Raw genomic sequence first — 14005 nt, 5'->3', positions numbered from 1 at the left:
CAATAGATAGATTATATCGATAGTGGATAGCATAGTGGTTAATAATTTATTGATTTTAGTTTTTGGTAAAAAAATAAATTTTTATTGTTAATTTTTTTCTTTCTAAAAATATAAACAAACCTTTAACCATTTTGAATATTATTTTTAATTTTTAAAATTTGAATTTAAGAATTAGGAGCAATTGGTTAATAAAAACTTGTTTTACATTTTTAAATTTATACTTTATTATGTGATACCTTTCATTTGATTTATAATAAAAATAGTTAAATATAAAATATAAAATAATTAGATATTTAGTTATTTATTAGATATTTTACTTCAATTACATTATACTTTTATTTGAAAAATAATTTCTGTTGGTATCAATTATTTTTAATGCTACTGTTTAATTTAATGAAAAGGGATTGATATACTTTTAAAATTTATTATACAAAAAATTACTTAACCTAAAATCATATAGGAGAACCTCTTTTGCTACTATTTCTGTCGACCAACCTGAGATTCAAGCCGCCAACATAAACAATTCTACCGCTGCCGCTTCCGATCGACCTGCCCATTCTTCCCGTTGCACTTCTAAATCCGACACTGCTCCTCGAGTTCTTCCGCCGCCGCTGAACTTCCAGCACTGTTGCCGCATCAATCCAGAGCTCAAGAATCAAGGTAAGAAAACTTTACCAGAAGCATAATCATTATTTGTTAAGAAAAAATAGCTCATTAAGCTATGTCATTTATTTTTTCTGAAACGAGAAATAGAGTGAAACTCTGTATCGAGCACCTCATTTCTCATGAAAATAGCATCTCTTATGTTCACAAATTTGGGAAACAATTAATTTGCTAATGGGTTTCTTTAAATTTTAATGACAGCCATGAAATCTCGTTATGATCTACTGGGTCTTTGTTCAATTTTGGAAGAATTCTAAGTTATACTCTAGTGCAAGAACAGCTGAAATTCAAAATTGGCATGCTTCATATAAATCTTGGGTTAAATTTGGCCAAACAAGTGGTAATAAAAATTTATGGGCGTGCTATTATGAAAGGAACCCAAGCGGCTTTGCTAGAATACTTTCATGTGACTACAAATATTTTATTTAGTAGATTCAGCATAACTAGCAAGATCAATCGAAACCTCACCGATTAAACCATTTTTCGACGATCCCTGCAAACAATCCGAAAAAAGACATTCAAATTACAAAATCAAACACTCAAAACAAAACTCAAACTCAATTCAACAACACAATTTCTTACAGTTGAGAATATTGGTGATGTGTTTGACTTTTCCATTGACATTTTTTTATTGGTAATTTCTTATTATATAACGAAATGCATTTCATTTGTATGCATAAAGTGTTGTCCCTGAATCAATTTCAATCAGAGAGGTATTTTCACTCAGTCCTCAATCAAAATTTATCATATTTCCCACCCTAAAATCCTTTTATTTCATTTTGTTACAAAACATTTCTGACATTTAATTGGCTGTAATGAAAAAGTTATTACCTTAATTTTGTACAATTTTTTTTTTTTGATTATTGGGAAGGGGGAGCGCTTGTGTGAGGAATTGAACCCACGACCTACCAGTTTGCTGCCTAGCGTTTATACCATTTGAGTTATAGCTCATTGGTTAATTTTGTACATTTTTCGTCTAAAAATATTGATATTGATTTGGATGCCATACGTATCTCTAGTAATTTGTATAGGACACTGTTGGAATATGCCTGGAATTCTAATTTCTATTTGTATTAGGACTCTATTAATGAAGTGCTTAGAAGAAGGATAACTTTGTTATCATTGGCTAACTAGGAAGTATAAATCCAATTAGGATTAATATTCCTAATGCCATATAGACTATTTATTTACTATATATACACTACCTTATTCACCTTTTAGAAGACACCAAAAAACCGAACACACAATGTAGACATTGATGTGAATAAGGGGAAAATGGGGTGTGTGTGATGTGAGGAATATAAGTTAATTCTTACCCTTTTGGGTATTTCTTGTAGAAAGAGAAACACTTTGTGGGTTTTTCTTTTAAGGGCATATTTACTAAAGATGTTCTCTATTTGGTGATTCTCCACCAATTTTGTACTCCTTTTGATGATTAGTGGATGGCTCGAATCTTTCACCCGTGGATGTACGCTTTAAAGCAGAACCACGTAAATCTCTTGTGTTATTTATTATTTTATTATTTTGTTATATTATTGTTTGTTGATCAAATCCATAATTAAATACCTACCGAATGGTTTCGATTCCGCTGCGCATAACAATCCGGTCAAGAACCGGTCACGACAATTGGTACCAAAGATTCAACAATCGGTATCAATGTTACAACAATTGGTATCAGAGCCAATTTGGTTTTCAGATTCAATTTTGGATTATGATTATGATGGCAAAGTATTATTTGGAGGATTTCGCAAGGCGCAATTACTTGACATAAATAAGATTATTTGGAGATAGAGAAGCCACCAAATTTGGAAGTGCCGAAAGTCGTCAATTGAAGACAGACTTGGTTATTAAAATTCTTAAGGAGATTTTTGTGATGGAGATTAATATGCTACTTTAAACTACAAAGAAAAAGGTATGACTTTTCTAAACACACAACTAGTTGAGGATTTTATAGAGCCTTTGTAAGATGAATGATTGGGGTAATCTCTTTATACTCTCATAAAATTCTATTAGTAATATAAAAATTGCTTTTAAGAGTTTGTTAAATGAAGAGTTCGTTTGGGCATAATCAGATTTTGATAAAATCATGATATTACAAAAGATATTTTGTTTTGAATAAGTAGCAATCTTAGACACAAGATGGATTACAACGTTTGTAATTTGAAACGGCGTCACTATTGAATCGCTCATAAGCCAATTTGTTTGGAGATAGGCAGAATATTTTTATCCAAAATTTATGCAGATTCAGGTTGTTCATATCACATATGTGCCAATTTCGATTGGTTTTCCGTCTACAACTGAGTTGATAGTGGAGTGTAGTTATGGGTAACGGTTAATACATGCAGAATTTTGGGATATTGGTTCAGTCAAGGGCAAGATGCATAATGAGACGGTTAGAGCAATAATGAATGTTCAACATGATTTCTATATGCACATGTCTGGTATCTCAATATATAAAACTACGAGTTTTATGGGTTATTTGGCGATGAAGTGCGATTGGATGCTGCACTTGTGATGTATGCTCATTGGGTTTGTCGACTTATGAAGATTAAGGGATATGCTACGACCTCAACATTTGTTTTTTGATTTAATCATTATAGGCTACTAATGACGTTTGTTTCTGGTATCAGTTTTAAGACCAACAAAATTCGAAGCTTCGTGAAATTTTGATTGATATACCCGAAGATAGTAAATCTTCAGTCATTTTGGTTTCAGCAAGTTCAAGACGTTCTTGAAACTTGTATGGTCCTCCTCAAAGAACCTCTTTTGGAATAAGTTCAGTTTGGACTTAAATGGAGAAGGTGGAGCACAACAGTAATCACAGTTTATTGGAGAATTCAAGTCAAGGTGGAGATTGTTGGAATATGCCTAGAATTCTAATTCCTATTTGTATTAGGACTCTATTAATGAAGTGCTTAGAAAAAGGATAACTTTGTTATCATTGGCTAACTAGGAAGTATAAATCCAATTAGGATTAATATTCCTAATTCCATATAGACTATTTATTCACTATATATACACTACCTTATTCACCTTTTAGAAGACACCAAAAACCGAACACACAATGTAGACATTGATGTGAATAAGGGGAAAAGGGGGTGTGTGTGATGTGAGGAATATAAGTTAATTCTTACCCTTTTGGGTACTTCTTGTAGAGAGAGAAACACTTTGTGGGTTTTTCTTCTAAGGGCATATTTACTAGAGGTGTTCTCTATTTGGTGATTCTCCATCAATTTTGTACTCCTTTTGATGATTAGTGGATTGCTCGAATCTTTCACCCGTGGAAGTACGCTTTAATGCAGAACCACGTAAATCTCTTGTGTTATTTATTATTTTGCTATATTATTGTTTGTTGATCAAATCCATAATTAAATACCTACCAATGGTTTCGATTCCGCTGCGCATACCAATCCGGACAAGAACCGGTCACGACAATTGGTACCAAAGATTCAACAATCGGTATCAATGTTACAATTCCTATTTGTATTAGGACTCTATTAATGAAGTGTTTGGGAGAAAGATAACTTTGTTATCATTGGCTAACTAGGAAGTATAAATCCAATTAGGATTAATATTCCTAATGCCATATAGACTATTTATTCACTATATATACACTACCTTATTCACCTTTTAGAAGACACCAAAAAGCGAACACACAATGTAGTCATTGATGTGAATAAGGGGAAAAGGGGGTGTGTGTGATGTAAGGAATATAAGTTAATTCTTACCCTTTCGGGTTGCTTCTTGTACAGAGAGAAACACTTTGTGGGTTTTTCTTCTAAGGGCATATTTACTATAGATGTTCTCTATTTGGTGATTCTCCACCAATTTTGTACTCCTTTTGATGATTAGTGGATGGCTCGAATCTTTCGCCCATGGATGTACGCTTTAAAACAGAACCACGTAAATCTCTTGTGTTATTTATTATTTTGCTATATTGTTATTTGTTGATCAAATCCATAATTAAATACCTACCAATGGTTTCGATTCCGCTGCGCATACCAATCCGGACAAGAACCGGTCACGACAATTGGTACCAAAGATTCAACAATCGGTATCAATGTTACAACAATTGGTATCGGAGCCAATTTGGTTTTCAGATTCAATTTTGGATTATGATTATGATGGCAAAGTATTATTTGGAGGATTTCGCAAGGCGCAATTACTTGACACAAATAAGATTATTTGGAGATAGAGAAGCCACCAAATTTGGAAGTGCCGAAAGTCGTCAATTGAAGACAGACTTGGGTATTAAAATTCTTAAGGAGATTTTTTTGATGAAGATTAATATGCTACTTTAAACTAAAAAGAAAAAGGTATGACTTTTCTAAACACACAACTTTTTTAGGATTTTATAGAGCCTTTGTAAGATGAATGATTGGGGTAATCTCTTTATACACTCATAAAATTCTATTAGTAATATAAAAATTGCTTTTAAGAGTTTGTTAAATGAAGAGTTCGTTTGGGCATAATCAGATTTTGATAAAATCATGATATTGCAAAAGAGATTTTGTTTTGAATAAGTAGCAATCTTAGACACAAGATGGATTACAACGTTTGTAATTTGAAACGGCGTCACTATTGAATCGCTCATAAGCCAATTTGTTTGGAGATAGGTAGAATATTTTTATCCAAAATTTATGCAGATTCAGGTTGTTCATATCACATATGTGCCAATTTCGATTGGTTTTCCGTCTACAACTGAGTTGATAGTGGAGTGTAGTTATGGGTAACGGTCAATACATGCAGAATTTTGGGATATTGGTTCAGTCAAGGGCAAGATGCATAATGAGACGGTTAGAGCAATAATGAATGTTCAACATGATTTCTATATGCACATGTCTGGTATCTCAATATATAAAACTATGAGTTTTATGGGTTATTTGGCGATGAAGTGAGATTGGATGCTGCACTTGTGATGTATGCTCATTGGGTTGGTCGACTTATGAAGATTAAGGGATATGCTACGACCTCAACATTTCTTTTTTGATTTAATCATTATAGGCTACTAATGACGTTTGTTTCTGGTATCAGTTTTAAGACCAACAAAATTCAAAGCTTCGTGAAATTTTGATTGATACACCCGAAGATAGTAAATCTTCAGTCATTTTGGTTTCAGCAAGTTCAAGACGTTCTTGAAACTTGTATGGTCCTCCTCAAAGAACCTCTTTTGGAATAAGTTCAGTTTGGACTTAAATGGAGAAGGTGGAGCACAACAGTAATCACAGTTTATTGGAGAATTCAAGTCAAGGTGGAGATTGTTGGAATATGCCTAGAATTCTGATTCCTATTTGTATTAGGACTCTATTAATGAAGTGCTTAGAAGAATGATAACTTTGTTATCATTGGCTAACTAGGAAGTATAAATCCAATTAGGATTAATATTCCTGATTCCATATAGACTATTTATTCACTATATATACACTACCTTATTCACCTTTTAGAAGACACCAAAAACCGAACACACAATGTAGACATTGATGTGAATAAGGGGAAAAGGGGGTGTGTGTGATGTGAGGAATATAAGTTAATTCTTACCCTTTTGGGTACTTCTTGTAGAGAGAGAAACACTTTGTGGGTTTTTCTTCTAAGGGCATATTTACTAGAGATGTTCTCTATTTGGTGATTCTCCACAAATTTTGTACTCCTTTTGATGATTAGTGGATGGCTCGAATCTTTCACCCGTGGATGTACGCTTTAAAGCAGAACCACGTAAATCTCTTGTGTTATTTATTATTTTGTTATATTATTGTTTGTTGATCAAATCCATAATTAAATATCTACCGAATGGTTTCGATTCCGCTGCGCATACCAATCCGGTCAAGAACCGATCACGACAATTGGTACCAAAGATTCAACAATCGGTATCAATGTTACAACAGACACATAACATATATTCATTACTCAATTGAATTTTTATCTTTTCTTGCTTTTTATCTTTGTTTAAAATTTTGGAGATTCGTAAGACTACACATGAGTATAGTTTTTTAGACTGACATTTTCACTTATTTGGCAGATAATTTTTTAATTTACTGATTGTGCATAATTGCTATTGCTACAAACATATGTAGAGCAATATTTGTAGTTTTCTGCTGTTATGATCAGCTATAAGAAAACATTATATTATATTAAAACGTGAATAAACATAAATGCATCTTATTTTATGTTTTAGTATTTAATTAGTTAAACTAAGTTATGAAAAATCTAATTCTATTAACTTTGTGATCATATAAATTCGGCTGTCTAGGTATAGATTTTGGCTAGATCTTTAATTATTTATGGTGTCTTGGTTTAAATAAGTTTCATTTTCATTTTAACAAGCTGATAACTGTGACTTTTTATTTTTAAATGCGTTTTTGTCTTTACTTTCTGAAAATTGTTGGTTTAATCAGTTTCAGAATTGAAGGAGCTACAGATTATCATATAACTGCAACAAAAAAGAATAGAAGTAGCCCACGATTAAAATAAGAAGGAAGAACGTAAGAGCTTACCACATCAAAAGTGGTATAGCATCTCCAAAATAGTTAAGGATCTTTATTTTCATAATGGGTAAGTTCAAATTATTTTTTGTACTGATAAATTTTCTTTATGTCTTTAAATGTGTATATGTTTAATTTTATTATTCATTTTTTATTTTTATTTTACTATGTCAAAAATAACACATGATTTTGTCTAATTTTTTTCTTTTGGAATCAAAGGGACATCATCAGACAAAAGTTGGATGAAATTGTATCGATTTGGTCCAGAGTATATTCAGGGGGTTCGAGATTTTCTGAATGTTGCAAAAGATTTTGCTGATTTGAATGGGAGAGTTCGATGTCCATGCAAACATTGTAGCAATTGTTACTGGAAGCCATTACTCGAAGTGAAGAGGGACTTATTTCAACATGGAATTTTTTAGAACTACACACATTGGGTGTATCATGGTGAGCCTTTTCAACCTGACATAGTTGATAATCTTGCTAGTTTGGATAATAATTCCATGAATGAAGTCGAGAATAATTTTAATGATGTTTCAGAAATGTTAGATGATATGTGTAATGCTACTGTTATGGAAATTGATATGGAAGAGACACATACTAATCAAGATAATAACATGCCAGAAGAAGAGGTAGAAAAATTTGCTAAATTGTGGAATGATTCTCACTGTGAACTATACCCTGGTAGTCAATATTCGAAGCTATCTTTTCTTCTTAAGATGATTAATATTAAAGCACTTACTAATTCTAGTAATAAATCATTTACTATGAATTTGGAGTTGTTTAAGGATGCACTGCCAAAGGGTGAAACTCTTCCAAGCTCAAATTATGAGATGAAAAAATTGATGCGCGATCTAGGTCTTGGTTATGTAAAGATTGATGCTTGTATAAATGATTGTGTACTATTTTGGAAGGAAAATGAAAATCTTGATAGGTGTCCTAATCCAGCTTGTAAGGCTCCTAGATGGAAATCAGGGTTGGGAAAACACAAGAAGATTGCTCAAAAAGTTCTTAGGCACTTTCCCTTAGTACCTAGACTTCAGAGATTGTTTATGTCTAAAGATATTGGTGAAGATATGAGGTGGCATAAGGAGAAACGTGTAGATGATGAGATGATTAGACATCCAGCTGATGCTATGGAATGGAAAGATTTTGACAATCAACATGATTGGTTTGCTAAAGATGCTCGTAACGTGCGCCTTGGTCTTGCTAGTGATGGATTTAACCCTTTTGGAAATATGAGCACAAATTATAGCATGTGGCCTGTGATTGTGACGCCATATAATTTACCACCATGGAAATGCATGAAGGAGAATTTTTTGATGTTATCTTTGCTTATCCCAGGTAAGGAATCTCCCGGAAATAATATAGATGTATACTTAAGACCATTAATTGATGAGTTAAAAGAATTATGGGAGACTGGTGTGCCAACATATGATGCATATAGCGGTAAAAAAATTTAATTGCATGCTGCATTGTTATGGACAATAAATGATTTTCCAGCGTATGGAATGTTATCTGGATGGAGCACAAAAGGAAAATTAGCATGCCCTGTGTGTAATAAGTGGACTTGTTTGCTAACTTTGAAAAATGGAAGGAAGCAATGTTATATGGGTCATCATAGATACTTACATTCTCAACATTCTTGGAGAAAAAATAAGAAATTTGATGGAAAACTCGAGCGCAGGTCGAAGCTTGAAGAATTGACAGGAGATGAAGTTCTAAGACAATTTGAATTTGTTCCAAAAGATTTGGTATTTGGGAAGACACCTAATAGAAAAAAGCGTGTACGCAGTCCACAAGAGCTCAATTGGACAAAAAGAAGTATATTCTTTGAATTGCCTTACTAGAAAACATTAAAATTACGTCATAATTTAGATGTAATGCATATAGAGAAGAATATATGTGAAAATATCTTGGGGACATCGATGAATATTGATGGAAAATCAAAGGATAATATTAAGGCTCGGATGGATTTAAAAGCTATGGGTATAAGAAAAGAGTTACATTTACAGCCAAAAGGTAATAAATTTCTAATGCCTCTTGCTTGTTATACATTACCGACGCTAGAGAGGAGAAAGTTTTGTGAATGGATGAAATCAATAAAGTTGCCAGACGGATATACTTCAAACCTTTCTCGATGTGTAAATGTTGAAGATTGTAAAATTTTGGGAATGAAAAGCCATGATTATCAGGTATTCATGCAACGATTACTTCCAGCAGCAATTTGTGGGTCTTTACGTAGTGAGGTGTACATTGCATTATCAGAGTTGAGTTCTTTTTTTAAGGAATTGTGTTCAAAGACTTTAATAAAATCCACAATCAAAAAGTTGCAGAGTGATATCGTTTTGATATTATGCAAGCTTGAGATGATATATCCTCCGTCATTTTTTGTAATTATGATGCATCTTGCAATTCATCTACCACGTGAAGTTGAATTAGGAGGACCAGTTCATTATCGGTGGATGTACTTTATTGAGAGGTTAGTTGAGATGTAATATTTTATTTATTTATTTTTTTGCTGCAGCATTAAGCATATATATATATATTTATAATTTTCAATTTGTTGCACAGATTCTTAGGGACTTTGAAAAATTTTGTACGTAATTTAGCTCGACCAGAGGGTTCAATTGCTGAACCATATATCACTAAGGAATGCTTGAACTTTTGCTCATTATATTTTCATGGAGTTGAGACAAGATACAATCGAGTTGAGAGAAACTATGATATGGCTATGCAAGTAGGGGTGCATGATGGTTTTTCTGTATTTGCCCATAATGCAAGGCCTTTAGGGGCTGTAATGTACGAAAAATTATCCCATTCCGATTTTGAAAAGATATTATGGTACGTGCTTAATAACTGCGAGAATATAGAGGAATATCTCAAGTAAGTTACTTTTTTTTTAAAAAAAAATCTCTGAAATTAAATACCTTAATTTTGCATTTTTATCTAATTTTCTAACTCTTTAACAGTATGCACATTGAAGAATTAGAAAAGACAAGTCTTATTGATGTGCGAAAAAGACATCAGGAGGGATTTTCCTCTTGGTTCAAGCAGTATGTAAGTTTTATACTCTAAAATTAAATATGAGTTTAAAAAGTTTGTTCTCTCTATTTATCAAAATAAAAATACTCAAAATTGAACTTGATTTCACAATTACATTAATTTTCCAGGTTGGCCGCTTATGTGTCGATGGTTTGATCACAACGACAGATCATTTATATGTGTTGGGTTTAGGTCCTGATATACGAGTTACTAGGTATAGTGGTATAATTGCGAATGGAGTTAGATTTCACACAACTGAACGTGATAGTTTCCGCCGGACTCAAAATAGTGGGGTTTCAGTTAAGGGAGAGCATAATTTGAAAGAAATTGATTTTTTTGGTGTGCTAACAGATATAATTGACCTACAATATATTCATGGAAATCATGTTTTTTTGTTTAAATGTGATTGGTGGGATGTTGGGGATAAAAAAATGGGATTAAAACATATGGTAATTTACATACCATTAACACGAGCCGTAAATGGTACAAAAATGATCCTTTTGTGTTAATATCTCAAGTACATCAAGTTTTCTATGTCAATGATATGAAAAATGGGGGTCCTTGGAAAATTATGCAAAAATCATATCCTAGGAATATATATGATGTCCCAGAGAAGAAAGAATCATACAATGAAGATTCAGTATTAAATGATGAGCCTTATCAACAATATGAGACTGATTATCTTCATGAAGTTGAACAAGTTGATGGTGAAGATTTAGAATCTTTGCACCATATCGATGTACTTCCAGATGAAGTTGATGCTAGTGATGTGCTTCAAATTCAAAGGTCAAATTCAGTGGAAGAGCATTATAACAAAGGTTCTAGTGATGAAGAGGATGATACTATGATTAATTATGATGATGATAGTGATGAAAATGATGATGAAGATGAAGATGAAGATGAAGATGAAGATGACGAATAGTGTTTTTAAAAAAGGTAATGCAACTAGAGTTTTATATTAACTTTCATATGCTATTGTTTCTATACTAATTATTTGTGGTGCTGTGTTGTTAGTACTATTTTGTAGCTTGTAACTGAGGTTTTGTAATGTTTTTGCTGTACTTTGTAGTGTATCAATGCGATTTGGCTTATGTGTTGCTGTACTTTTGGTCGCTAAAATCATTGTTGCTGCTGCGTCTCTTCTCTCAACAAGGTAACTACATAATCTGTTAATGGAAGAACTTTTTTTTATAGGAGTCGGTCATACTCATGGTAGGATACTATAACTTATTTGTTTGGTTGTTTCTCCATAAGCTTCAAAGGAAGTATGTTTCCTTTTTCTGAATGCTTCAACCTGTCATAATTGCAATAACTATCTCTTTTTTCACGCCTTTTATCCATTTAAAATGATCTAGGTGCATCAAAGATGTATTTTTCCTGACAATAATTATGTAATATTAAAGATAATATAAAAATAAATGCTCAAACCAAATACTGATCCTTAGACCTGCCAGCCATCACAAAACTCACAAATATTTATTTTTCAATTGGAAGTCATCTATGTGACCAATTCACACTTCAACTAAAGTCAAAAAAGGGTTATTAGGGAGGGGGGGCAACACTAGAGAAAGAAACAACTACCATCTCGTAAAAATTAATTTTTGTATTACATTATAAATACTCGTACTGATATTTTTTCAAGCACTTGGTGAATGTTGAGGAGTACTCAACAATGCCCTCGGAGTAGAGATAATAGATTAGCAAGTGTTTGATGAGAATGACATGACTTGTTTACACTCATGTACAACATGTTAGGACCATGATTTATTTATTATATTATATGCATGATACAAAATTTCCAAAATTTCTCTTTGAATAGGACTTGGTGTTCTCATGCAGTTACAAGCAATGAATTGTGGCCAGAGTATGAGATAAGAAATGAGGATGAAATGAGTTTGATTCCGAAGTCTGATGATAATGAACACGATAAGCAATTGGTATTGAAGAAGAGATTGGATGGCACCATATTTATATGGAGTCATTGTTAGACTGTTTCAAGTTCTTGTTGACTCCTGCAATAGAAAATAGAACAGTGGTAAATTTTGTTAATTTGTGCAATCTCCTCTTAAGGTGTCAATTGACTCAAAGATTTCAATGATTTTTATTTTATTAAATTGTATTAAAATCATAATTTTAATGATTCATTAAGTTTGGGCAGGCATCATTTTGTTCGTTTTTGTTGGGTGATATTGTTAACACGAATTTCTTGTCCTGAAATTGAGACGCAAGAAAATATGAACAAATGTCAATTTATTGAATTTAATCAAATAGCGGAGTACAATCTCTATGGGGTAATTTCTACACGTGTAGAAATTAAATCCTTTGATGCTTTCCTTCAATATTTGTGGATCAAGGGCTTATGAAGCTTGTTCTTGAATCCGTTGTAGAATCTCCTTCAATTTGGTGAAGGAAATAGTTGAATCGTTGACGAGTGATGAACACGCCGTATGAAGATTCGAATATGGAGACTTGATTTGATATGCAGTCGTTTGGTTGGATCTTTGACGGGTGATGAACACAACGTATGAAGATTCGAATATGGAGTCTTGATTTGATGTAGTCACTTGTAGAAATTATGCAGAGCTTCTTTATCGCTTTGTTTGCAGAGTTTCCACGACTTGAGAGTGATGTGTGTAGTCGCTTGAAGAAATTATGCAGAGCTTCTATGTTGCTTTGTTTGCAGAACTCCGGCGGCTAGAGAATTATTTATGTCTTTTTGTAGAAATTATGCAGAGCTTCTTTATCGCTTTGTTTGCAGAGTTTCCACGACTTGAGAGTGATGTCTTGTCTTTTTTGTGTTGTGAGGGAACTCCTATTTATAGGAGTGTAGAGAATATGTATTTATGCACATATCTCTATACTTGGAAAGAATATTAATTTTATTCTAATTAATTAAATAATATATTCACTTAACTAATAGACAAAAATAACATATTCTTTAATATTAGGTAAGTATGATTTGTTGACTTACCCAAAATAATTTATTTAATATTATTTAGACTTTATTTAATAACTAATTTTAAATTATTAAATATATTTGAAAGTCTAATAATACTAAGCCCAATTTATTTTATGAGCCAAAAATTTATGGGTCAACAAATGCCCCCTCGAGACTTGTTCGCGTTTTTTTTTCTTTTTTTTTAGCGACCATGTCTCGAAATTGAATTAAATTATTAAAAGTATTTAATACTTTAATAAATTAATTTATGAATAATTTGAATAACCACGCCAGTTTGATATGTACATGAAGCAATATTTTTTAACATGTATCTCAAATGGTAATAATGAAACTTGATAGCCACGTGAAAACCAATTAGAAGATGTATCAAAAATTATTTTGCTGAATAATTTTGTATTCTCCTTATTTGTCATGGACAAATAATAATTCCTATTCAAGAAGACTTCTTTTTTTTTGAAAGGAAATACTCAGCGATGTCCAATTTAGGAAGAGCTTCAAAAGAAATAGTTCTAATTTAAATCTTTCCACTTTTGAGAAATTTCTTCAAATCGCTTCATGAATAATGTATGTCTATAAATAGAGGTCTTAAAACAAAACCCTAAATATCTTCAACTCCATTCGTAACATATTAAAAGCAAAGAGCATTTTAATATCCAGTGTGCTTCAAATTTCAAAGAGAACCACATACCATTCCATACGGACATTATTACATACAGGTCTTTTTTTTTTCTTTGTCCAATATGTGCATCGGTGATGTCATCCTTTTCTTTTGATGGAATGCATGTTATATGGTGAACATTTGACTTCATATCCATAAAGAATTTGTTAAAGGCTTAATACATCATTTGACCCCTAAACT

The 14005-nt window shown here is 32.4% G+C and overlaps 3 protein-coding genes across 3 annotated transcripts; all 3 read left to right on the top strand.

Moving 5' to 3' along the window:
* The first annotated feature begins 451 nt into the window (after positions 1 to 451).
* LOC126675126 (uncharacterized) lies at positions 452 to 10047 on the top strand. Its single transcript, XM_056105255.1, has 4 exons — positions 452 to 660; positions 7056 to 7212; positions 7362 to 9624; positions 9717 to 10047. Exon 3 carries the CDS (start codon positions 7646 to 7648, stop codon positions 8603 to 8605), a length of 960 nt encoding a protein of 319 aa, XP_055961230.1. The 5' UTR covers positions 452 to 660; positions 7056 to 7212; positions 7362 to 7645; the 3' UTR covers positions 8606 to 9624; positions 9717 to 10047.
* Positions 8654 to 11000, top strand: LOC130014745 (uncharacterized). The gene is made up of 7 exons (XM_056105029.1): positions 8654 to 8966; positions 9036 to 9624; positions 9717 to 10028; positions 10115 to 10202; positions 10316 to 10589; positions 10706 to 10926; positions 10974 to 11000. The coding sequence occupies exons 1-7, from the start codon at positions 8654 to 8656 to the stop codon at positions 10998 to 11000; spliced, it is 1824 nt and encodes a 607-aa protein (XP_055961004.1).
* Positions 10061 to 12348, top strand: LOC126675127 (uncharacterized). Its single transcript, XM_050369721.2, has 4 exons — positions 10061 to 10202; positions 10316 to 11123; positions 11257 to 11340; positions 12027 to 12348. Exons 2-4 carry the CDS (start codon positions 11042 to 11044, stop codon positions 12173 to 12175), a joined length of 315 nt encoding a protein of 104 aa, XP_050225678.1. The 5' UTR covers positions 10061 to 10202; positions 10316 to 11041; the 3' UTR covers positions 12176 to 12348.
* Positions 12349 to 14005: the final 1657 nt, after the last annotated feature.

This window comes from Mercurialis annua, linkage group LG3, assembly GCF_937616625.2.
Source record: "Mercurialis annua linkage group LG3, ddMerAnnu1.2, whole genome shotgun sequence".
Classification (NCBI taxonomy): Eukaryota; Viridiplantae; Streptophyta; class Magnoliopsida; order Malpighiales; family Euphorbiaceae; genus Mercurialis; species Mercurialis annua.
The sequence above is the reverse complement of the archived record's forward strand: the minus strand, read 5'-3'. Positions and strand labels throughout refer to the sequence as shown.

Bases quoted from the DNA above. Each gene is read 5' to 3' on its own strand.
- LOC126675126 (XM_056105255.1), top strand. From the start codon at position 7,646: ATGAATGAAGTCGAGAATAATTTTAATGATGTTTCAGAAATGTTAGAT.
- LOC130014745 (XM_056105029.1), top strand. From the start codon at position 8,654: ATGTTATCTGGATGGAGCACAAAAGGAAAATTAGCATGCCCTGTGTGT. The intron at 9,625-9,716 runs GTTAGTTGAGAT...TTTGTTGCACAG, and splicing joins TGGATGTACTTTATTGAGAG to ATTCTTAGGGACTTTGAAAA. The intron at 10,203-10,315 runs GTAAGTTTTATA...TTAATTTTCCAG, and splicing joins CCTCTTGGTTCAAGCAGTAT to GTTGGCCGCTTATGTGTCGA.
- LOC126675127 (XM_050369721.2), top strand. From the start codon at position 11,042: ATGATGATGATAGTGATGAAAATGATGATGAAGATGAAGATGAAGATG. The intron at 11,124-11,256 runs GTAATGCAACTA...TGTACTTTGTAG, and splicing joins GAATAGTGTTTTTAAAAAAG to TGTATCAATGCGATTTGGCT. The intron at 11,341-12,026 runs GTAACTACATAA...GTTCTCATGCAG, and splicing joins GCGTCTCTTCTCTCAACAAG to TTACAAGCAATGAATTGTGG.